A 23249-nucleotide genomic window follows, 5' to 3' on the forward strand; every position below is an offset into this window, starting at 1 on the left:
AGATACATTAGCGACTGAATATACTTGGGGAAACGGATTTCAGATTGGATAAATGTAAAGCAGATCAAACTGTGCGGTATCCATATTTTCTGTATCTTTTTTTTTTTTTAAAGTTGTGCTAAAGTTAACAAACTGTTGACGCCGTCCAGGATGCCAGGATCGTCTGGGTCAGTGCCAAGAGTGCTGCTGGTGCCGAGGAGGCCATGATGGAGGTCCCGGCAGCCCCACCTTGCCCACCGGGACCCACTTCCTCCCTGCCACTGGCCACTACTACCACTACCACTACCACCACCACCACTACCACTGCCACTGCCTCCTCGGCCTCCTACCACACTCCGGCAGCGGCAGACCTCAAAGCTTTCCAGGACTCTACAGAGTTGTCGCCGGACTCTGGAAATGGCGAGGAACTGGACGAATTCGACCCTTTGAAATCGCCTGCCAGACAGTTTGACGAGAAGTGTGGGATTAATAGAGTACCCTATAAACTGCTGGGGCCAGCGGAGTGTCTCCCAGGTCTCGGGCAGTGTTGTGAGAATAAGCAGGCTCTGGAAGGCTTCCCATCACGTGTTGGGTACGACAGAGCGAAGGGAAGAGTGGGTCTTCTTCATCCACCGTGTGGCGGGTGTACACAGAACGGCCAGGTAGAGTGGTTCGCGGGGGCTGCTGATAACCAGAAGACCAACATGATAACGTACGTGACTGAGAAGCCGGGCGTGTTCCGGCTGAGTCTCCAGCCGGAGGGAAGAATGGAGGGCAAGGAGGAGATGCAGATCACGACCCGTCCTGGCCTGGCGGGCGGTCTGGAACGCTCACACAGGAGCAGGACGGAACAGCAACAGCAGCAGCAGTACTCCTCCTCGGCAGCGTTTAATCTAAAGAGCATCGAGTCGTCTCTCCTGGCCTCGTGTGGCCCCACGTTCCACTGTGGACCCTTCTCCACCCCGTGTGGCACCTTGGGGAAGGCGAGCCACACCACGGAAACCAACGGCCCCTTCAGTCTTCCAGACGGAGACAACAACTCCCTGCTACACACCAACGCCTCCAGCATCCCCTTCCTTCTGGAGGGCGAGAAGTTCTCGAGCCTGAAGCCTTTCAGCATGCAGCCGGCGGGAGAGGAGGTGGGGCTGTGTAAGCGAGCGATGAGTTCCTGTGATATTCCCTACACTATAAGCGCGACGCAGCCTTCCACTTTTTGGAATCCGGGTTATTCCACTTGCTCCCGAGGCTCCCCCGCGAGGAGGCACACCAACCCGGAGGTGGTACGGACTCAGCCGACGTCTGGCGGGCTTCTGACGACGTCATGTGACCTGATGACTTCCCCTCCCGGGCAGTGTGCGTGTGTTAATCCAGGCACCAGCCACGCATGCGCGCCCAGGCTGTCGCAAAGGTCCTCGCTCGGGGTTCTCAACCCCCTGTTCGAACACGACTCTTGCAACACACACGTCACCTACACTTCGATGCCTTTATCGCCCAAGAAGTTTTCTCTGGACCTGGAGCCGACGTCAAAAAGCTTCGATCTACCCGATTTGCCAAAGACACCCGTAATGAGCTTGAATCCTCCTTCCCGCCACCAAGATCCTCCGGGCGTCGGTAAGAGCCTTCCTTGTAGTCTTCAAGAGCATTACCAGCGAGACTCACTCATCTTCAGCTCCTCTGGACAGTCTGTGATGCCTGCTCATCTACCTCCTCCCACCACCACCACCACCACATCATCGTCGTCAGCCAACCTCCCGTTTCACTTCCAAGACCCCGTAAGGAGGTCTCCCTCTGCAACCCTACTTGCTAACGTTGAGTCCTTGAGTCGCACTGCCAAGTCGCCGTGTAACACTCAGCGCTCGAACGACGCAGAGTCTCTAGCTTTTGGGGACTCCCTTGGGGACCTGCCCGAGGCACGTACCATGTCGGAGGTGACCAGGGCAACAGAGAGACATACGAAGCCCTTAGTGACTTCCCCGGACTGGTTTAGTTTCCTGACCCCTCCGCAGGACGGCGCCTACACCCAGAAGCTCCTCACCCCAGGCGACCTCCACGATGAATTACTTTACCCACCTCCTTACGGGATGAACTCGGAGGTCTACCAGAACATCAACGCCAAGGAGGCAGAATTCGTCCTTCAAAAGCCAAACAGGAAACCCAGGACGGAGCCTTTGCCGTCGTGTCCTACGGCAACGCCGGGCCAGACGCCAGACTCGCCAGGTGTCCAAAGTGGCATCATTGAACCCCTCGCCACGGAGGACGAGGAGGCACTACGTGAGGGCGCTTGGGAGAGTAGGAAGGCTAGTTTAAGCGAGAGGAGGAAGAGCAGCTTAGAAAAGCTTTACATACCCAAGCCGGGCGATCCTTCGGAGGCGCTACTGAGTGTCAAGATTGATAATTTCGACCGAGATGAGTACGTCGAGTACAAGAAGAGATTCGGTGAGACAGATGCACTCATCGCCGACTGTCTGAGGTCAGCGACCAAACGTCCACTCCTGGGCTCTCACATCTTAACCACAGACAGTAATTCTGTCACTCTAGACATGAAGAAATTATCCCAGAAATCTGATGACGTGAAAAAGGTCGTCCCTTCCACCTCGCTGGCCCAGGACCAGTCAAATGACAAGGGTATCTTGTCTGATAAAAACGAAGACAAGGAGAAGCTCAAGTCCTCTGCTGGGCAGGCCAAACGTGGCCAGAGACTCCCAGGCGTGTCTGATGACGATGACCAGCCACTGCAATCTGTTCTAGCTACTGATCTCGCATCTAATCTACTATCTCTCCAGGGAGATCAAAGAGATAAGGAGAGACTGCACCAAAAGGACCTCATCATACCCGAGACGCCGTCATCCGACAGGGACGACTTGTGTTTCACCGTCTTTTCGCCACAAAAGACGACCCGCAAGCAGTCGCTGCCGACGGAGGAACTCTTCGGGAGTCGGCGAACTCGGCCGCCCAGAAAGCTGAGTCTGAACCCGCTGTCCGACTGCCTGCTCCTGGGCAACGGATCTAGCAAAGAGGCGTTCTCTCCCGTCCGGGAAACCGAGGAGGCCAACTTCTTACATGAGGAATTCGCCAGAAGGAAAGCGACAGAGAGGAAGAACTCGCCAAAGGACAAACACCTCGAGGACCTTTTGGATTCGGCGATCTCGTCCAAGGAGAAATTAAGAGGAAAATTCAAAGCCAAAACTAAATCGCAAATAGAAAGTCAAGGTTTGTCCTCCACTACTAAGATCACCTCGGCTGTGGGCAGGCAACAGGTCCACAAAGAGAAAAGCCGGCCGGATGAACACAAAAAGAGTTCGAGACTAAAAGAGACAACATCGAAGTCGCTCTTACATTCCCATCACCATCATCACCATCACCATCAACAACAACAACAGCAGCATCACCAACAGCAACAACAGCATCACCAACAGCACCCACACCACCACCATCACCACCAACACCATCATCACCAACATCACCTCTTAAGGGGAGCCACTAGTCACGACCCTTGGGCCTCGGGTCATGACGCTACGTGTGTAGAGAGGACTTCCACCTTACTCACTGGTAAGGACAGGAAACAGAAGGACACCAGCAGCAGCAGATCACCGAAGAAGTCGCCGAAGAAGGCGCGACGGCCGGTCAAGGAATCACACACAAACCTCGGAGCGTTGTTTAGTCCTCCAGGACTCGAGTCCGCCAGGGACCTGTTCACCAGTCAGGAGGGCAACCCTGAGGGCAAACGGTGTTCCCAGAGGAACCCGCTGGTTCCTTACGAGCCGCTGGTGGACCTGCTCACACCCACTACTCCAGAGGCCCCGACTGCAAACACCGGAGCGACCAGGTAAGGAAAGAAAGATTCTAAGTTGATTTTTCTTTGGCCTTTCTTAGGATCAGAAATCAGAATGTGCTGCAGGTCCCTTCACCATTTTTGGCACCACTGCAGAGAGAGAGAGAGAGAGAGAGAGAGAGAGAGAGAGAGAGAGAGAGAGAGAGAGAATGGAATGCAAGACTTTTACATCTTGACATCTGTTGGTTTCAAGGAAAATTAGGAAGCAACTTCAGGCTCCAAGATTATGTTTAGCAACGTTGCAAAGATGGACAGAGATAGATAGATAGTTAGACAGATAGATAGATAGATAGATAGAGATAGATAGATAGATAGATAGATAGATAGATAGAGAGAGAGAGAGAGAGAGAGAGAGAGAGAGAGAGAGAGAGAGAGAGAGAGAGAGAGAGAGAGAGAGAGAGAGGAGTCGTCCACATCGTGTCATCCCTGACTCTCAACCTGAGTATGATGGTTATCTTAGCTGGGGAGGGGGGAGGTGACGCGTCGAATCCATTTTATTCAGTCATATGACGGTGTGTGGCCCTGCGCCAACATTTACCTCCAAATGCACTGCGCCATTTTAGAACGGCGGACGCTAAACTCGAACAAATCCTAAAGCATAGTTTAAATTCGGTCAGACTAGGCGAGATTACTGATGGATCTTGGTGGGGCGAATAGCAAAGGAGGACTACGTACTCCCCAACCTCACCTCACCTCACCTACGTACTTCCCAACCTCACCTCACCTCACCTACGTACTCCCAACCTCCCCACCTCACCTGCGTACTCCCCAACCTCACCACCTCACCTCGCACAATGCGTGGCGTGGCTTGTCAGAGAGAAGTTAAGCTCGCCAGATACCGTCAGCAGTATAGCCAGAGGGACGGTCATCCCCGTTCCGGCTATTCTCTGACTCTGGACGACTGGGTACGTGCTAAAAAGAAAGGCACTTGAACTGAAATGTGTTGGGGACATCATCAGGAGTGTTCAGTGACAATCACACTTGGAGTGTGTGTGTGTGTGTGTGTGTGTGTGGACAGGTTCCCTGGTGAGGGGCTTTTCTTGGCGTGGGAAGTATCGTATGCAGACGATGGGGGATTGTAGGAGTCGCTGTCTGTAGGCCAAGAACGTAGTCGTGAGAAGTATCCTATGCAGACGATGGGGGATTGTAGGAGTCGCTGTCTGTACACCAAGAACAGAGTCAACCACGAGAGCTCTCCACACCAACACAGGCAGTAAAGATCGACCACCAGTCACAACTGGACGAAACTAATCTTTTTTTTCTCTCTCTCTCTTAGTCTTTTCTTCAGCCAGACAGCTGCAGAGTATCTCACGACGTGACCACACCACGCTTTCAGCATTCGCAAGACACACTTTTTTTTTAGCGTACCTCAATTCAGTTTCATGTTCGATGGGAGAGTTTCAAGTCCATCGCAAGCCGTTTCAGGAACGAGGATGAAATCTTCACCGAAGTTCGTCAGAGCTACTTCGACCACGTTATGGCTTGAAAATCATCCATCTTCGGTCATGAATGAATCAGGCGCTATGGTTCTAAACCCCACCTGAGACTATCACTGCTGAGGCGACACCTCCTGAAGAAGGAGTGTTCCCTTCTATATGAGTTTGTAGACGTGATATTCAAGGTCGTCTAGGAGGTACCTGAAGAGTGCCGATGGTCCGTTGAGGTTCCTCTCCTTCCTTCCTCGGCCACCGAACACGACAACAGCTTGGACGTCTCTTGATGGTCAGCCATTCGCTATTCTTTCTCCCAGCTGCAACAATACACCGCTGTCAGAGCAGCTGAATCCATCTTGACAGACTTACTCTTCTTCTTCTTCTTCTTCTTCTTCTTCTTCTTCTTCTTCTTCTTCTTTTGGGGTTATTCGTTGCTCCAGTGAACGGCGAGTACTTCACACAGAGAAACAACTAACTAGTACAGGGAACCGTTCCCCCATTTCATCACCTTGCCACACACACCAACAAACAAAAAGCATATGTCCCTCCTCCTCCTCCTCCTCCTCCTCCCTCGCCAGCCCTTCCTCCCATACACACGACCTCAAGCCATCATCTCCTCTCACAGAGCACAAACAAAAAGGCTGAGGCTCACGGGGGAAACACTGAGATCAAAGCCGGAGCCTTTCATCCGTGTGGGAATTCTCGAGGGCCTGGTTATCCCTCAGTTCTTCTCCGGTGTTTTTCATCCATTGACGAGGTTTGGGAGGGTGTGAGGGGGATGTGGGCGCTTTTGAAGACCTGTCCATTCCCTCAGCCGCGTAAGAGCAGCGGCCTGGGCGTTTCTCTAATGCCTCATTTATTCATTGATCTCGGCATCAAAGTGGGCGCGCCTCAAGAGCCCTGACCGGATCCCCTGCTGCAGGAAATGCCCGTAATTCCTCTGTCTCTCTTTTCACAGTGGAGGAACCACACTGAACTCCGTCGATCTCTCCTACAGGAGACTTGTGGAACTTTAACTCATCGCATTACGCGACCACAGTGCCCTCCGACGACCCCCTCCTACTGCGTGAGACTCGCGGAACTCCAGCCGATTCCCCCGACAGCTTCTACAGGAGTCCCGGACACACCATTCTCCAAATTTAAGTGGCCACACCAAGTTCCCATGGCCTCTCCTGCAGGAGAACCAAGAGCTCCTGCCCCCCTCCTCCATATCAGGCAATCACTCCCCGGCGATATCTTGTTATCGCCAGATCAAAGGGCACAAGCAAGCCGAGTCAAGGGGACGTCGTCAAACGTCCTTCAGCTGAGAGAGAGAGAGAGAGAGAGAGAGAGAGAGAGAGAGAGAGAGAGAGAGAGAGAGAGAGAGAGAAGAGGAAAAGTCCTACTCATATTCCTCACTACTCCCTCTCTCCTCTGTGTTCAAAAAAACATTGTCTCTCTCTCTCTCTCTCTCTCTCTCTCTCTCTCTCTCTCTCTCTCTCTCTCTCTCTCTCACACACACACACACACACACGCAAAATGGCTGCCATCTGTTCTACGGGCCAGCGGGCGGTAACAAAGAGCAACACAACTGTAGTTCGTGGTACATATTATTGATACTGGAGGGGAGGGCCACAGGACTGACCCTCTCTATATGGTCGACCTTCACACTAACGACCACTTGATCCTCACCCTTGTGGTTAGTACTGGATGCACCATAGGTTTTATGGTCGAAGTTGCTACTGTTTCCGTGATGACTCATACCCTTACGGATAATTCTACATGGAAGTTGGGTCGTTACGTTCGATATTTTCGTGTGTTTACGCAGTGAGTCACCCTTACGGAAGGCTGCAGCAGCAGTTGACACTTTCTGATATATTTCTGTGGGAGTCGAGACGTAATGTCATTACGTTTATTCTCGGGGAAAACAGCGACATTAAGTTCATAATCTTTCCTGAGAAAACTAATTTTCTGTTGTTATAACAGAGGACATCATCTCTCTGTTTTCTGTTGTTATAACAGAGGACAACTCTCTGTTTTCTGTTGTTATAACAGAGGACATCATCTCTCTGTTTTCTGTTGTTATAACAGAGGACATCATCTCTCTGTTTTCTGTTGTTATAACAGAGGACATCATCTCTGTTTTCTGTTGTTATAACAGAGGACATCTCTCTGTTTTCTGTTGTTATAACAGAGGACATCATCCCTCTGTTTTCTGTTGTTGTAACAGAGGACATCATCTCTGTTTTCTGTTGTTATAACAGAGGACATCATCTCTCTGTTTTCTGTTGTTATAACAGAGGACATCTTTCTGTTTTCTTCACCTGCCTTTGACGCTAAAGCTGTTAGGAAAGACATGAATTCAAACTGCTAAAAGAAAAGCTTGAAATAAAGCTGCATGATAATTTCGTGAGACAAAGTCTCGAACGAAAAGCTTGAAGTGACACTGCCAAAGAAACGTTTGAAACAAGCTTGAAATAAAGCTTGAAGTAAAACACTTTTTGGGGGAAATGGTAAGATAACAGCTCTCAGTCAGCGCCAGTGGAGCTGAGTTCCAGACGATGGGTTCGAATCCCCGGGTAAATACGCCGGCCGCTCCTCACGACACTTCTCATTCCGTAACAAATACTGTACGAGCGAGGAGACACAGGTTCCCGAAGCAGGACCCGGGTTTACGCCTTCCACACACCGTGAACAGCTTTTGGCGCTCACGAAAGCGAAATATTGACTTAAAAGACACGAAAGTACAAAACATTTCTCTTGCTCTACTTTTGAAAGATAGCCCCCAGGAGCGCCCCTCTATTGAGGCGGGTCCTCTTCCTTCTCAGAGGGGGTGAGGCCCATCGCCCTATTCCATTCCGCAGTCTGCAGTATGTGGCCAGTCAATCAGTCATATGTCTTTTTCTATACGTGCTACGCAGGGATGGTCTTGTCACCCTAACAGACACAGCTCAGGGGTGGCCTGTGACCATAAGACCCACTGACTTACAGTGTACTCACAGGCTCAAAATATCATGAGTCTCTGAGTCAAAGGTGAATATATTCATTGGTAAGTTCCGGTTGCTTGCCCTCCTCGCGCGGTGGGTGGGTGAGTCAGGTGCGTGAGTAATGGTGCTGAATAATTGATTGACTGCAGGATGCGTCTGTTGCACGGGTGGTGTGGGGACGGTACGAACCTTAGAGCATTGATGGTACGACTCTTGGGTATGATGGTCCGTCCTCCATACCCAAGGGCCGTACCGTCGTGATCAGGGGTCGTGTACCTAGTCCTGCTCAAGGGGTCGTGTACCTAGTCCTGCTGAAGGGTTGTGTACCGTCCTGCTCAAGGGTCGTGTACCGTCCTGCTCGAGAATCGTGTACCGTACTGTTCAAGAGGTCATGTACCATCGTGCTCAAGGCTCGTGTACCATCGAGTTCAAGGGTCGTGTACCGTCGTGCTCAAGCGTCGTGCACCATCGTGTTCAAGGGTCGTGCACCACCGTGTTCAAGGGTCGTGTACCGTCGTGTTCAAGGGTCGTGTACCGTCGTGTTCAAGGGTCGTGCACCACCGTGTTCAAGGGTCGTGCACCGTCGTGTTCAAGGGTCGTGCACCATCGTGTTCAAGGGTCGTGCCCACGTTTTGATCGATGTAGCTTCCTTAACCTTGCATTTCTGTCTTCGTGTCACTAATGGAAGACCATCAGGACCACTAGGGACTTCCGAGAGGCACCATAACCAACCCAAGACACATGCCTCTTCACAAGACCTCTCTAGCAACCCAAGGGATGCCTCCTGCCTCCTCCTCTGCCTCCTCCTCCTCCTCCTCCTCCCACCTCCTCCTTCCCTTCCTCTCTTCCCCCTTTGCACCAGCTGGCCACCTAAGCACAAGGGGAGAGGGGGAGCTTCATTATTTAAGCCCTCAGCGTAAGTGCAAGGCCTGCCGAGTGAATTAGTGAGCAGTGAGGCACTCTCATGGCCCACGAGGCTAAGTGCCTATGAGAGTGGATGGTCAATCTCCATTTACTGTGCAGGTAGATATTGGGTCAGGGGCATTGACCTCCCGCAGGCAAAGTTCACCACCGTTGCCGCTAATCAGAACTGCGCGCGCGCGCACACACACACACACACACACACACACACACACACACACATTCTTACGTGTATGTATATACCTGCATATGCCTCTCTGTATTGTGTGTGTGTGTGTGTGTGTGTGTGTGTGTGTGTGACAGCTGCTGCCAGCGATCGTGTCAGGTATCCGTGGTACAGAACCGATTCAGGAATTCCTGTAAGAGACTGCTTTCCTCTAGGGAAAGGTCATAGGTCAAGATCAGGTCAAAAGGTCAATTCAACCCCCCCGCGCTGTCTGGAAGGGGAGGGAGTTTGGATGGGGAGGAGAGTGTGTGGGAGAGGTGGAGAGGGAGGGAAAGGGAGAGGAAGATATCTAGAATCTATGTACACAAGTGGCCTGTCTAGCGTCCGCTAGTTTTTACATGAGCTGCATCTAAGGTCTATAATTATCCTCCCTCCCATTAAACATGGCTATCTCGCCTTGCCAATCTTAACATATACTCCCTTATGACCTGGGTGAGGAGAGCGAATATCAAAGAACTGACCCCAAGATGGTGTTCTGCAATGGACTGTTGCTCTACGTGGCTCATATGACCTCTCTGACATTGGGCCTCGCTATGGATAGCGGAGTTCCGCTTTCCAAGGGTCACTGGAGAGTGGAGAGCCCCACACAGAGACACACACACAGACACACACACACGCACCCAGAGCCTCACATGAATGCGAATGTGTGTGTGTGTGTGTGTGTGTGGTTCCCCGTGTATCAAATATTCAGAAGATCTGTGGGAGAGTGTGCTGGCCATACCAGTGTTGCCACACTGATCTGGTCTCCACCAGTCCCGTTCACAGCCAGTGTTGCCGCAACACTGATCTGGTCTACGTCCACCACCAGTCCCTTAATCATAACCAGTGTTGCCACGAGTGTCTCAGCCACACGGAGGGTCAAGTATGGATTAATTGAGGAGGGTATTTCTATGGAAGTCACGTCCCGTTCCAGGGATGTTCATATTCGGGGGATTCCGTTTCCAGGGCCGTCCAGGGTTTGAGAGACGGTCGCCTTAAATGATATTCACTTGCCGGGGCGTCCACTTACAGGGACACACACACACACACACACACACACACACACACACACACACATACACGCACACACACTTCCAGAAATGGTCTGGATATAGTCACTTCCAGAGACGTTCACTTCCAGTGACATCCGCTTTCACTTCAGGTCGAATTCCAGGATTATCAGCTTCCAGAAACAAAGGTTCACTTCCAGAAACAATTCCACTTCCAGAGATAATGTCCACTTCCAGAGATAATGTCCACTTCCAGAGATAATGTCCACTTCCAGAGATAATGTCCACTTCCAGAGACAATGTCCACTTCCAGAGATAATGTCCACTTCCAGAGACAATGTCCACTTCCAGAGACAATGTCCAAATCCACAGATAATGTACACTTCCAGAGACAATGTCCATTTCCACAGATATCATTCAATTCAAGAGATGTCCATTCCAGAAATGTCCACTTCCAGAGACAAATTCCACTTCCAGAGATGATATCCACTTCCAGGGATGTTATCCATCTCCAGTCCCATCCACTCGTCATCCACTCCACTCCACCTAACCATGAAGAGGCATCACATCTTGTTACAATCAACGGCTTTGATCAGCTCCACGGCTCTGGGGCTGGAACTGATCACTTACACATCAACTATACATATATGCGTAGGTAACTGCCTATACATATGTAAATGTCTGTACGTGTCAATGCTCACATTGGAGCCTTGGCTGGTTTACAGTGAAGCTTTATCTTCGTGTTTGTGTGATCGAAGAAGCAAAATGATTTATATGCTTTGTCACAGTTTGAATTTTACACACACACACACACACACACACACACACACACACACACACACACACACACACACACACATACACACACATGTGTTTAGTTACTTCTCTTCGAGGGTTCGAATCCCTCAGCAAGGCATCGGAAGATCGGCTGGAAATGTGGTTTTCTACTGGTTTCAGACTAGTGACCTGAACTACCCTAGTTGACCCCAACGTCTCAGCCTTCTGGTTGACCTCACACCACGTCATGACCCCCAGTCAACCCCACCTGACCCCACACGGCTGACTCGCAATGACCTGACCTGACTAACCTTTAGCTCAGGTTGACCCCTACACAAATGACCCAAAATTAACCACAGAGGTTAACCATCATCTCTAGAAAACATGAGGCCATTTAACCAGAATGATGACGATATTAACACAAATTAAACCAAGGGAAAAATTTGTATAAAACTATTTGTGTGTGTGTGTGTGTGTGTGTGTGTGTGTGTGTGTGTGTGTGTGTGTGTGTGTGTGTGTGTGATGTTGCATATTTGTGATGTACAGGAAGGGACTTTTACACTCGTATGTCCTCCCCTAACCCCACACCCAACATCTCTATAACATTTTTCTATCATAAAAGTGTCGGAACTTCTGTATAGTGTCCAGAACTACTCCATGTGTGTGTGTGTGTGTGTGTGTGTGTGTGTGTGTGTGTGTGTGTGTGTGTGTGTGTGTGGACGACGGCCTGGAAGAGTACCTGGATTCCCAGGTTTTCTTTGTTTTTCTTCTCTCTCCCCCTCAAACCTTAATCCCTCCCTCAGTGTCTGCAGATGACTCACGTCACTGACACGTCCTCTCCGTCAGGTAGGGACCCGCGCGCTGTGGAGGGTGGTGGAGGTAGACGATGTGATGATGACGGCACAATAGATAGATAGATAGATAGATAGATAGATAGATAGATAGAGAGAGAGAGAGAGAGAGAGAGAGAGAGAGAGAGAGAGAGAGAGAGAGAGAGAGAGAGAGAGAGAGAGAGAGCACGATTCCCCATTCCCATGTGTATGTAGGTGGGGCTGGGCCATTCTTTCGTCTGTTTCCTTGCGCTACCTCGCTGACGCGGGAGACAGCGACAAAATATAATGAAATAGATAAAATATTTTTGTTGTTGTTGTTATTGGTGGTGGTTAGTGGTAGTGGAACTACCAGTCCAGACACACTTATTCGCCAGTCACTAATTTGAATAAATTTGAATACCAAACACCCTTCCGTCCCTCCTCCGTCCCTCCGTCCCTCCTCCGTCCCTCCGTCCCTCCGTCCCCTGTGGGTTTTCCCTTCCCCAATATAAGGCCGTGATAATTATATACCCGGTAACACATTAGATTACCGCCGTAATTACGTTGTGTGAAAAGGTCCAGGAGCAATTCTTTCGCAAAAGGGTTTTTTCTTCTTTTCTCTCTCTTTGCGTGTGCAAATTTTATTCACGTTTTCTTTTAAGTCTTCCCCACTGACTCATGGGGACGTTCAAAGACAACCGACTGACGTCATTACAAGCACCATTAGAGAACTTATAACGAACAGTGGTGAACGTATAACGAATACAACAGAACGTACAACGAGTTCAAGAGAATATAAAACGAAGACATTTTTTTCGTGTGTGTGCGAGATTTTTTTTCTCTTGCAAGTGATCGTCTTCTGCGGGTTTTAAATACAGTAGAATTTTTTGGTCCTTGTGAGAGAATTCCTGGTATTTTGGTCCTTGTGAGAGAATTCCTGGGATTTTGGTCCTTGTGAGAGAATTCCTGTGATTTTGCTAGTGTTGTATATCAAAAGATGTTATCACGGTGTTGTGTGGGTGACACATCTTAATGCTTCGCCTGTCCAGGGTTTTCAGGCAATGCTTAATGAACGAATTATACCTCGTTCATGTGACACGAAAATGCTGGGATGGAATGGTGTGTTTTAGGTGACGTAATGAGGTTATTTGGATGGGTTCTGGCTGGGTCGTGGTTTGGATGGGAGAGGAGGAGATCATCAGGCAGCGGAAACAGGAAAGAGGAGATGTGGATGGGAGAGAGCCAAGGAAAGAGGAATGGGAGACACGAGAGACGGAATGAGCAAAGATAGAGGCGTCAAAGATAAGTTGGAAGAATTGGGATTGGACAGAATGGGACAGAAGGCCAAATGGGAAAGGAGGAGGGATTAGACAGAATAGGACAGAAGACCAGATGGAAAAGAAGGAGGGATTAGACAGAATAGGACAGAAGGCCAGATGGAAAAGGAGGAGGGATTGGACAGAATGAGACAGAAGGACAGATGGAAAAAGAGGAGGAATTGGACAGAATGGGACACAAGGCCAGATGGAAAAGGAGGGAAGATTGGACAGAATAGGACAGAAGGCCAGACGGAAAAGAAGAAAAGGATGGATAAGAGAAAGACAAAAAGGAAATGGGACAGAAGGCCAGATGGGAAAGAAGAAAAGGAAGGACATAAAAAAGAAGGGCCAAAAAAAAAAAAAAAAAAAAGAAAATAGGAAGATGGAAGAGAATGGGACAAAACTATGACAAAATTCGTCACATACCATCGTCTGGAAGGATACACACACCACACCACACCTCCTCCTCCTCATCTCCCTAGAATATAATGAGGCCAACCCAAACCATAGTTTGGTCTCACACGTCATGATGAATCTACGGCTCATTATGCAAATTAGTACCCTCTCGTGACTGCAACTCCTAAACCCTGTCATCATTTCGCATCGTAATTGTGCACTGTGACTTGATCAGTGACGAATTTAAGCATTGCAATGACCTGTTTACTGCTATGTGTGTGTATACAACTCTAATTAGAGGACTTATTAAACTCTCAGATATAGAATATAGATTCCTAAACATGGAAAACACATTCCTGAATTTGAAATCTAAATTCCTATATCCAAAACCTCAATTCCAAGATTTGGAAATTGAATTCCTGAATTTTCAATGTCAGTTCCGTTAATTTTGAGGATGAATTCCCAAACCTGGACCGTGGCTCTTAAATTCTGAACGAAAATTTTCCAGATTTGACTCACTTTTTTTTTTATCTTAGATCTGGAATCATTTGGTTATCATTTGCCCTCAGCCTCAGAGAGTGTTATAATCTGACTCTTTCTGACGTGCATGGTCGAAAACCCTCTGGTTTGGTCAGTGCCAGGCAGCTGTATACAGTCTCGTCCGACTGCACATGAATACCAACACTGATGAACGGACTCGCTCTGTTTTCCCCCCACAATCTATTATGATCTCGATCACCAGGACACAAGAAGAGAACCACACACACACACACACACACACACACACACACACACACACACACACACACACACATGTTATTTTCTGCAGGGGGGAAGACCCAAGCTCTCCCACCTAAGAATATGACTTCGGTTTTCTTATGAAGAACCAAATCTCGTATTTGGAAAGAGAGGGAGAAAAAAGGAAGCTTTATCCTTAACATTTACGGTTCTATGAAGAAGGAGAGGAAGAAAGAGAAGAAGAAGAAGAAGAAGAAGAAAGAGAAGGAGGAGAAGAAGAAGAAGAAGAGAAGAAAAAGAAGACGAAGAAGAAGAATAAGAAGAAAAAAGAAGAAGAAGAAAAAGAAGACGAAGAAGAAGACAAAGAAGAAGAAGAAGAAGAAGAAGAAGAAGAAGAAGAAGAAGAAGAAGAAGAAGAAGAACAAGAAGAGAGAGAGGGAAAAGGGGGCTCTTTCAAAACCTTGATTTGCAGGCACAAATACTAAATATTTCACAAGTATGTAGTCTCACTCAAGAAAATCGTTCGCACATATATTACACAAAAATCAATTAATGAATACCCTCAGTAACTTATGACACCATATATCTTACCCCTGTCACTAATCATGCCTAATCTTAATTACATCTTAATCACAACTGGTGCAATTTCACCCAAGCGCAACTACGACTGTAATTTTCTGCAAATGATTTTCCTCACTAGAATGCATGTGTTGCCATCAGGCACATATTTGCACTTTGAATAACACCAGACTTGAAATCCTGGTATGAAGCCAGCACGATTCTGCCAGCAGACACTCAGCCCACGAGTCAGAGCCTGGCGTTCACTCTTCTGGTAGTAACCCCAAAACCCACGAACCCAGTCTGGCGTTCACTCTCAGCGCCGACTCTCCCAGCATACAGCGGCAATGTTTACAGGGCCAGACGGGTAAATACTGAAACTGTGTCAGACGCTGTTGCTTCACAACTCTCGCGGGCAACACACACATTTTGCCTCGCATTTCATATGTGACGTTCACCTTCCAGCGTTGCTATTTTACCCGAATTTAATGATTCTTTCATAACCCTCAAACCATAAATTAGACTCTGAGTTGTACTAACTCAGCTCAGCGTCGCTGACGCAAAGGAGAAACAAGATTTGGCACAAGGAAACGATGGAAGGAAGAGACCAGAGAGAGAGAGAGAGAGAGAGAGAGAGAGAGAGAGAGAGAGAGAGAGAGAGAGAGAGAGAGAGAGAGAGAGAGCCAGCCCTGCTGTTGACGCTCCTGAGAACGACAGACACAGATTAAGGACACACACACACACACACACACACACACACACACACACACACACTCAGAGGCAATTACCACAACCTGGAGCCTCGACACGGAAAGAAGACAACAGACGTGAGCTCTAACCTGTACTGACATCACGTACAACCAAGCTCAATGCCTTTAGAAATCGTATGCAAATTCCCTTGCTCAAAAAAAGTGACAGGAATGACGTCTAAATCAGAGCAAAGAAAAAGAGGAGGCGGGGTTGGGGCGGGGTTGGGTTGGGGGGCAAAGTTGTTGGCGACGTAAAGGCCCAAGTCTTCCTGCAAAGCTGTGAGGGAGATGCTTGAACCAAAGGCGGTCTTAAAAAAAAACCCGAGAGGAGTTAAGCAAGTGTACTACTCCTCCTCCCTTTTTCCTCCCATCTCCCTCCCTTTTCCCTCCCACGAGATCTCGGCAAACACCCGCAAGTGGAGCATCCCACAGTGTTCTGTGGACTGTGTCAACCTTAACCCAGGATATCCTTCCACTTTACCGACGCCACACGCCACACAGACTGTAAATAAGTAAATCTAATCAAAGGTAAAAGAAAAAAATGAAGATGGGTGGGGGTTCATCTTCCTCCTCTCTTTTTACTTCGTGGGTGAGGAAATGCGTCTCGGGGGGCAGATATTTACAGCAGGAACAGCGGGAGTAGAAGCAGAAGCAGGAGTGGAAGCAGAAGTAGAAGCAACAATGGAAGCAGAAGCAGAGGCAGCAGTGGAAGCAGAAGCAGAGGCAGCAGTGGATGCAGAAGTAGAGGCAGCAGTGAAAGCAGAAGTAGAGGCAGCAGTGGGAGCAGAAGTAGAGGCAGCAGTGGGAGCAGAAGTAGAGGCAGCAATGGAAGCAGAAGTAGAGGCAGCAATGGAAGCTGTGGGCTTGGGTCAACACCCACTCCTTCTGGTCCTCAGTAAAGTCACACTAGCGTGTCTCTCTCTCTACGTATACAGTGCGGTGCGTAAAACTTCGGGCACGCATGCGTACAGCGACCTCTCACGCATGCGTGTGAGACATCACGCATAAGAAATCGACATGCTTTCCACGCCTGGGGTCATGACAAGCTCCTCACGCATGCGCTAGAGCAAATGTCACGCATAGTTAAGGAGTCCTGTCTTAGGTACGTGTCGCTAAGAGGGACGACGGATGCCTTGTTCCCCGAACCCCCCAAACTTGTGGCTGTTGATGGTACACGCAACATGCACAGTTGCCCGCATGCATGTGACGCATGCCCGTCCCATGCGTCACAGTTCCACCCGAGGAAAAAATCTACAGCGCCTGCGCTCTCGAAGTGTTGAAATAAATGCAAACAAAACGCACTGATCTATGTGTCTTGATCCGTTGATTGTTCGTCCATGCTTAGGTTAGTTCCCTAGGTGTGTGTGTGTGTGTGTGTGTGTGTGTGTGTGTGTGTGTGTGTGTGTGTGTGTGTGAGAGAGAGAGAGAGAGAGAGAGAGAGAGAGAGAGAGAGAGAGAGAGAGAGAGAGAGAGAGAGAGAGAGAAAACAGGTATACAGTCCCCTCACAAATGACATCTTCGCGGAAAATAGATCAGTGCCAGCCATGGCACCATGAGTGAACGTCTCATATGTTTTCATTCATCTTCTTCCTCATCTTCGCTTGATAACGTTAACGCCCATATACAGAGTTACTGTCTCTGATGAAATGTAATTATAATTATCTTTACTTCTACCAAAGTCCCCGGCAGTATTGACCACGTCGATGTGATTACATGAATTACCTTCTGGCAGCGCGGTATCCAATTTAGATCATGAATACACACTACATTCAATTCCCTTCTTTCAAAAGTGTTAATCGGTTTAGATTATAAACATATACACTAGACTGTCTTGTGTCAACAGTGTGAATCAGTTTAGATGATAAACATATACACTGAACTGTCCTCTGGCAAGAGTCTATTAAGTTGAGGTCCCAGGTATATAAACAGGCTTTTGGGGGAAAGCGTTTGAAGTTTAGAGTATAATTAAATCACACATAAAAGGCCACTCATTGTGCAATGGGGCCATGGCGTCATCACAGCGGTCCCTGACGTAATGACAACATTATACAGTGCACAGCATTGGTGTGACTTTACGTTCCCCAGGACGAACAGTGGGTTACATGCGATGCAACGCCTCATCTCGGTACGTGTGTGGCACAAGCATTCATTTCCCAGGAGAGACAGAGAGTTACGAGTACATCCAATGTTGGTTTTTTTTTCGGATTTGGTATTTGTGTCTCACATTGGCCTCCTCAGCTTCGTCTCGTCTTCTGCGTTGTGAAACAGTCGCCAAACTCGCTCAAACACTGAAACCCCGAGGCATCTGTGGAGGCACCAATGCTTCATCGCTGTTCGAACTGGTTGATTCTGTGCTCACGTCTCAAGAGAAAATTTGGTGTTTTACTTATCATTTATTTTTCTAATCACAAGTGAGGTTTTCAGAGGTTTAACATACGTATATACAGTTCTAGTTTTGCATTTCTTAACTGCCTTAAAAAGTTCGGACGTGTCTGAATCAGTCGACCCTGCTTCGGTTCTTCAGTGGCCCAGGTTCATGAACCCCTAATTCATAAACCAAAGGAGAGGACACTCTCCTTTATCGACGCCTATGACTCCAGTCACACGGGCAGAACATAGCTATCGAGGCCAGGCCTTAAATGAACGAGAAAAAGACGCGGAAATAAATAAAGTTAAAGAAAGTAGCAAAGAAGATTTACTTCTGTTTTACCGGGTTAGGAACATGGGACCTTGACCCCAGTAGTGTCTCTCACGGTTAGCCAACAGATACGTGGTACCTATCCACACATGGGTCGACGACCCAGGTGACTGTGGCGAATCCCAGCACTGCCCTGGAGACCTTCCACTGGGTGTGTGGGGGAGGGAAAGGGCTCGATCCTAGGGGACGGGATTTCCAATGCTAGTTCTCTAGCCATTCATCCACAGTGTCCACACGTTCAAAGGAAAAAGGAAAAAGACTCCCTTCCCTTCACTTTACGCTTGCCATCTTAGTTCCATCACCCCCGAAAATTTTTCCAATTGGGGCTGTGGGAGCCATAAATCCGTTCTCTCTCTCTCTCTCTCTCTCTCTCTCCCACCCTCCCTCTCTCTCCCTCTCGTGCCAGCGTGGCAAACATTGGGAGATGATACGTGTGAGTTATGGCCCAGGGTGCCACGTCGAGCTATGGGGGCCGCCTGACCAGCGTCGTGCCTTCAACTCATGCTGAAGGTGGAGTGCCACACACACACACATACACACACACACACACACACACACACGCAAGAGACGGGACAACACGAGTGTAAAACTCTCTCCCCGTACAGCAGAAATAGGACCAATGACAACATGGTAATTACATAAGAGTACATAATGGACGTAAGGAAAAGTAAATCATTCAGCTTCGCGTGAGTGCGTGCGTCCTCACCGGAACGCAGAGAGAGAGAGAGAGAGAGAGAGAGAGAGAGAGAGAGAGAGAGAGAGAGAGAGAGAGAGAGAGAGAGGTAAAGAGAAAGAGAACCTCCCCACTGAATACTGAATTAACATAATCACCGGAACACAGGCTTTGGGAGGGGAGAGGAGGAGGGGAGAGGAGGGGAGAGGAGGAGGGGAGAGGAGGAGGGGAGGGGAGAGGAGGAGGGGAGAGGATGGAGTATCATCGACAAACGGTTAAGTAATCAACCACTTAATTGGATCGTATTGACCTGAGAATCGCGAGTCCATTTGCCTGATGAGTTCGGCCGAGGCAAAGTATTGGTTCTGACACAGAACTGCCTGGGAGACTCCCGGTGCTGGATCGAGTCTTATCTAACATCACGTAAGATAATATTCCATGATGCCTCCCGGCCTTTTATCATCAGCTGCCAGAGACCATTTTCGAAACAGTGGGTGACTATCGAAAAAAGAAAAGAGTTATATGGATTCTATAAAAGCCACTGAGGACAATGGGTATATGGAATTTGAATGCATTCGTCAGGAGGCACTGAGGAGGCGTGTGGGGTGTCTGAGAGGGGGAGAGGGAGGGACTGATTCTGTTTGTCATTAGCTGAGAAGAGAGAGAGAGAGAGAGAGAGAGAGAGAGAGAGAGAGAGAGAGAGAGAGAGAGAGAGAGAGAGAGAGAGAGAGACCTCGTTGACGTGGTAACTACCCTCCTTAACTACCCACAGTTCTCCTTAGACCTGACAGAGGCCACACACAAGCCTCACTAGACACACAGTTACTCAATGGGTTCCATGTGACCCCCAGATACAAGTGTGGGGGGGAATGGTTATTTGACAACAGTGGGAGTAGAGTTACCCCCCCCCCCCTTAGACCTTCTTTCATAATGGAATTCAGTACTGTCATACGAGTTTCCAATCATAAAGAAATTCTCTTTTGGTGCTTCCTATTCACCTGGGTTGCGCACTTCGGGATTACAACATCCATTAATGTTCCCTGGAGCGAACTGGTTGCTGTGGATACTTTTCAATACCCATTGTCTGCTTCATGTATATGGTATTGTATCGTTTTCTTTTGAGCGATGATATCGCGTATAAGAGCATGGGTAAATGGTTTACAGAGGCAGGTGTGTAGATGCAAAGACAGGAGTGTAGGTGTAAAGACAGGTGTGTGGGTAAAGAGACAGATGTGCAGGTGGAGAGATGTGTGTTCAGACAGTCAGGTGTAAGGGTATAGACAGAAGTGCAGGTCGACGGGTATGCAGTAAGACACAGATGTCCTGGTAGAGACAGATGTGCAGGTAGAGACAGGTGTGCAGGTAGAGACAGATGTGCAGGTAGAGACAGGTGTGCAGGTAGAGACAGGTGTGCAGGTAGAGACAGGTGTTCCAACGTTCCGCGTTAAGTAGGACACCAGAGCGCTGACAGGCGGACGCAGCTGACGTATGAAGACTGACTAACGACTGACGAAGAGCCGATCGAAAAGCTGACGACCCTTTGATGACGACGCGATAGACGGGTGGGTTAAAAAGGGAGAGGAGGAGGAGGAGGAGGAGGGAGGAGGTGGTGTGTCCATATGAAGGAGAGGACCGACGAAGATCTGAGAGAGACAACGAGTTGACAGCGAGGTGACGGAGACGGAGATGTTAGCGTACAATGGTCGGAGAGAGAGAGGCTGATGGAATGAGAGAGAGAGAGAGAGAGAGAGAGAGAGAGAGAGAGAGAGAGAGAGAGAGAGAGAGAGAGAGAGAGAAGAGGAGCCATCATGGCATGAATGACTCCCTCCTTCCCTTCCCTGGCAACCACCGCCCAACACACACACACACACACATTGCCTCCCTCAATGACAAACTTAGCAGGGAGAAAATAGCTGGGTGGGTGACCTATATTTGTCGACGCTGGTTCTAAACCCTCCGGGGTTGGAGGGAGGGGTGGGGGGGTTGGGGGTGTGTGTGTTCGTTCGTCCTACGCGGCCCAACACCACACCGGTCGTTCCAGCACTTGTGTTGCCTGGCTTCTCCGTGTGTTGCTGATTGTGGGTGGGTGGGGATAAAGGAAGAGGGAATGAATGTCCAGTGGTGTGTTTCACAGACTAAGGAAAGGGCCATAGGATTACAGCATGACTCCTCAAACATGGATTTGCAGTGTGGTATATATATATATATATATATATATATATATATATATATATATATATATATATATATATATATATATATATCAAATTGTCGATTCCCACAATGAATTACTCAAACCTGATGTGCTGGATGGTCAGATGTGTTGAGAAGGGAGTCAGGCAATGAATTTTGGGACTGAGGTTCCGTTTCAGGCAACAGATGTGCAGGTAGAAACAGGAGTAAAAGCTCAAACTTGTGTGCAGGTATAGACAGATGGTGTGCAGGTAGAGACGGGCGTGCAAGCGAAGAGAGATATCCAGACGAAATGATAGGGAGACAGAAGAGACTAAATATAAACATTTATATCTATAAAAAATCTCCCACATCTGTTGAATGAGGAAGGAGACAGAGTGAGCGAGGTTTCCAGCCAAGAACATCTGGGCCAAGAGGCCTCAAAACTGATATATTTACAGTGTAAACTGGTACAGGAAAAATTCTCCAACTGAACCCCTTCTCTGTGTGGCTCCCTCTCACTGTTAACGGTGTGTGAAGGCGTTTTCCCTGTGATTTGAGAAGGTGTGTACACCAGATCCACTCCCATGGAGCTGGAGTGAGTGTGATGGTAGATAGATAGAGAGTCTGTGGTTAAGTCTGACCGATAGATAGATAGGCTGTGGTTAAGGTTGACTGATAGATAGATAATTTGTGGTTAAGGTTGACTGATAGATAGATAATTTGTGGTTAAGGTTGACTGATAGATAGATAGTCTGTGGTTAAGTCTGACTGATAGATAGATAGTCTGTGGTTAAGGTTGACTGATAGATAGATAGTCTGTGGTTGACTGATAGATAGATTGTTTGAGGTTAAGATTACCCAGCCAAGAGACCTATTCAAAATCCCATATCCATAAACTCCGTCTGTGTATATGTGTGTGTGTGTGTGTGTGTGTGTGTGTGTGTGTGTGTGTGTGTGTGTGTGTGTGTGCGTGTGTCTGTCTGTCTGTCTGTCTGTCTTTCTCTATTCTGCGACGAAATTATGCCTAAAGACAGAGACCAGCACGTGGCGCTCACCGCAGGAAAACCCTTAGTTACATGAAACAGGTTGTGTGAGTTATGCATTATCAAGTATCATGTGTAAGGTGGAGAGAGAGAGAGAGTGTGTATGTATGCATGTGTGAACTGAAAGCCAGCAGCCCACGTGTAGGGTGAGGCAGAGAGAGCCAGCTACCTGGGCCAAAGGAGTGACACTTGACAGCCACATAAAAATCAGTGCAGTTCCGTAGGTAAGTATATTAAGAAAACACGTGAGTCATACATCTATTTCTGCAGGGGGGGAAGACTCCTGGTTAGACGCCAGTGTTGAGGGTTAGTGATGAATGCCGTTGGATTACATTGCTCATGGATTACATTCAGATAATCTCAAAAATAATTCGAATCAACTATATAACTCATGGAATAAAAGAGAGGTTACGTTGTTGGCACAGGTGGGGAAAAAAAAAAAGGAAAAATGATATGTTGAAATCGTATTTCTCAATGGCTGAGAACAAAGGGAGAAAATAATGGAGAGAGAGAGAGAGAGAGAGAGAGAGAGAGAGAGAGAGAGAGAGAGAGAGAGAGAGAGAGAGAGAGAGAGAGACAGTTGTAAGGTGGCGAGAGCCGAGACATTCCCGAGTTAACCCGAACCACTGGAGAAATTGGATTTGCAAATTACGCGCGTGATGGTGGCGGCCCCCCCAGATGAACATCCCCTGAGGGTCCCCAGAGAGAGAGAGAGAGAGAGAGAGAGAGAGAGACAGACAGACAGACAGACAGAGAGAGAGATGTCGTAGCTAGACGACAGTAGCCACCACTCCTGGCGCACCATCTACCCCAGAGAACGATCCTCCCAGCCACCCAACAGCCACGTCGGTCTGGCTCTCTATAAACCCACCGAACGACTGATTGAGAACGACTATTCCCTAAAACCTTTGTAATATGGGCGAACAGTCGCTTCTATGTGCGGAGGTGTGTGTCTGTAAGTGATC

The 23249-nt window shown here is 48.5% G+C and overlaps 1 protein-coding gene across 1 annotated transcript in view; it reads left to right on the forward strand.

Annotated features, from left to right (window-relative positions):
• The window catches only part of LOC139747702 (uncharacterized), a 65425-nt gene that overhangs the window by 40192 nt on the left and 1984 nt on the right, over positions 1–23249 (forward strand). The window contains exon 2 of the mRNA XM_071660304.1: positions 1–3805. This exon is cut by the window's left edge and continues 959 nt beyond it. Within this exon, the coding sequence (XP_071516405.1) occupies positions 204–3805 (3602 nt within the window). The 5' untranslated portion in view covers positions 1–203. The remainder of the gene's footprint in view (positions 3806–23249) is intronic.

This window comes from Panulirus ornatus, chromosome 69, assembly GCF_036320965.1.
Source record: "Panulirus ornatus isolate Po-2019 chromosome 69, ASM3632096v1, whole genome shotgun sequence".
NCBI lineage: Eukaryota > Metazoa > Arthropoda > Malacostraca > Decapoda > Palinuridae > Panulirus > Panulirus ornatus.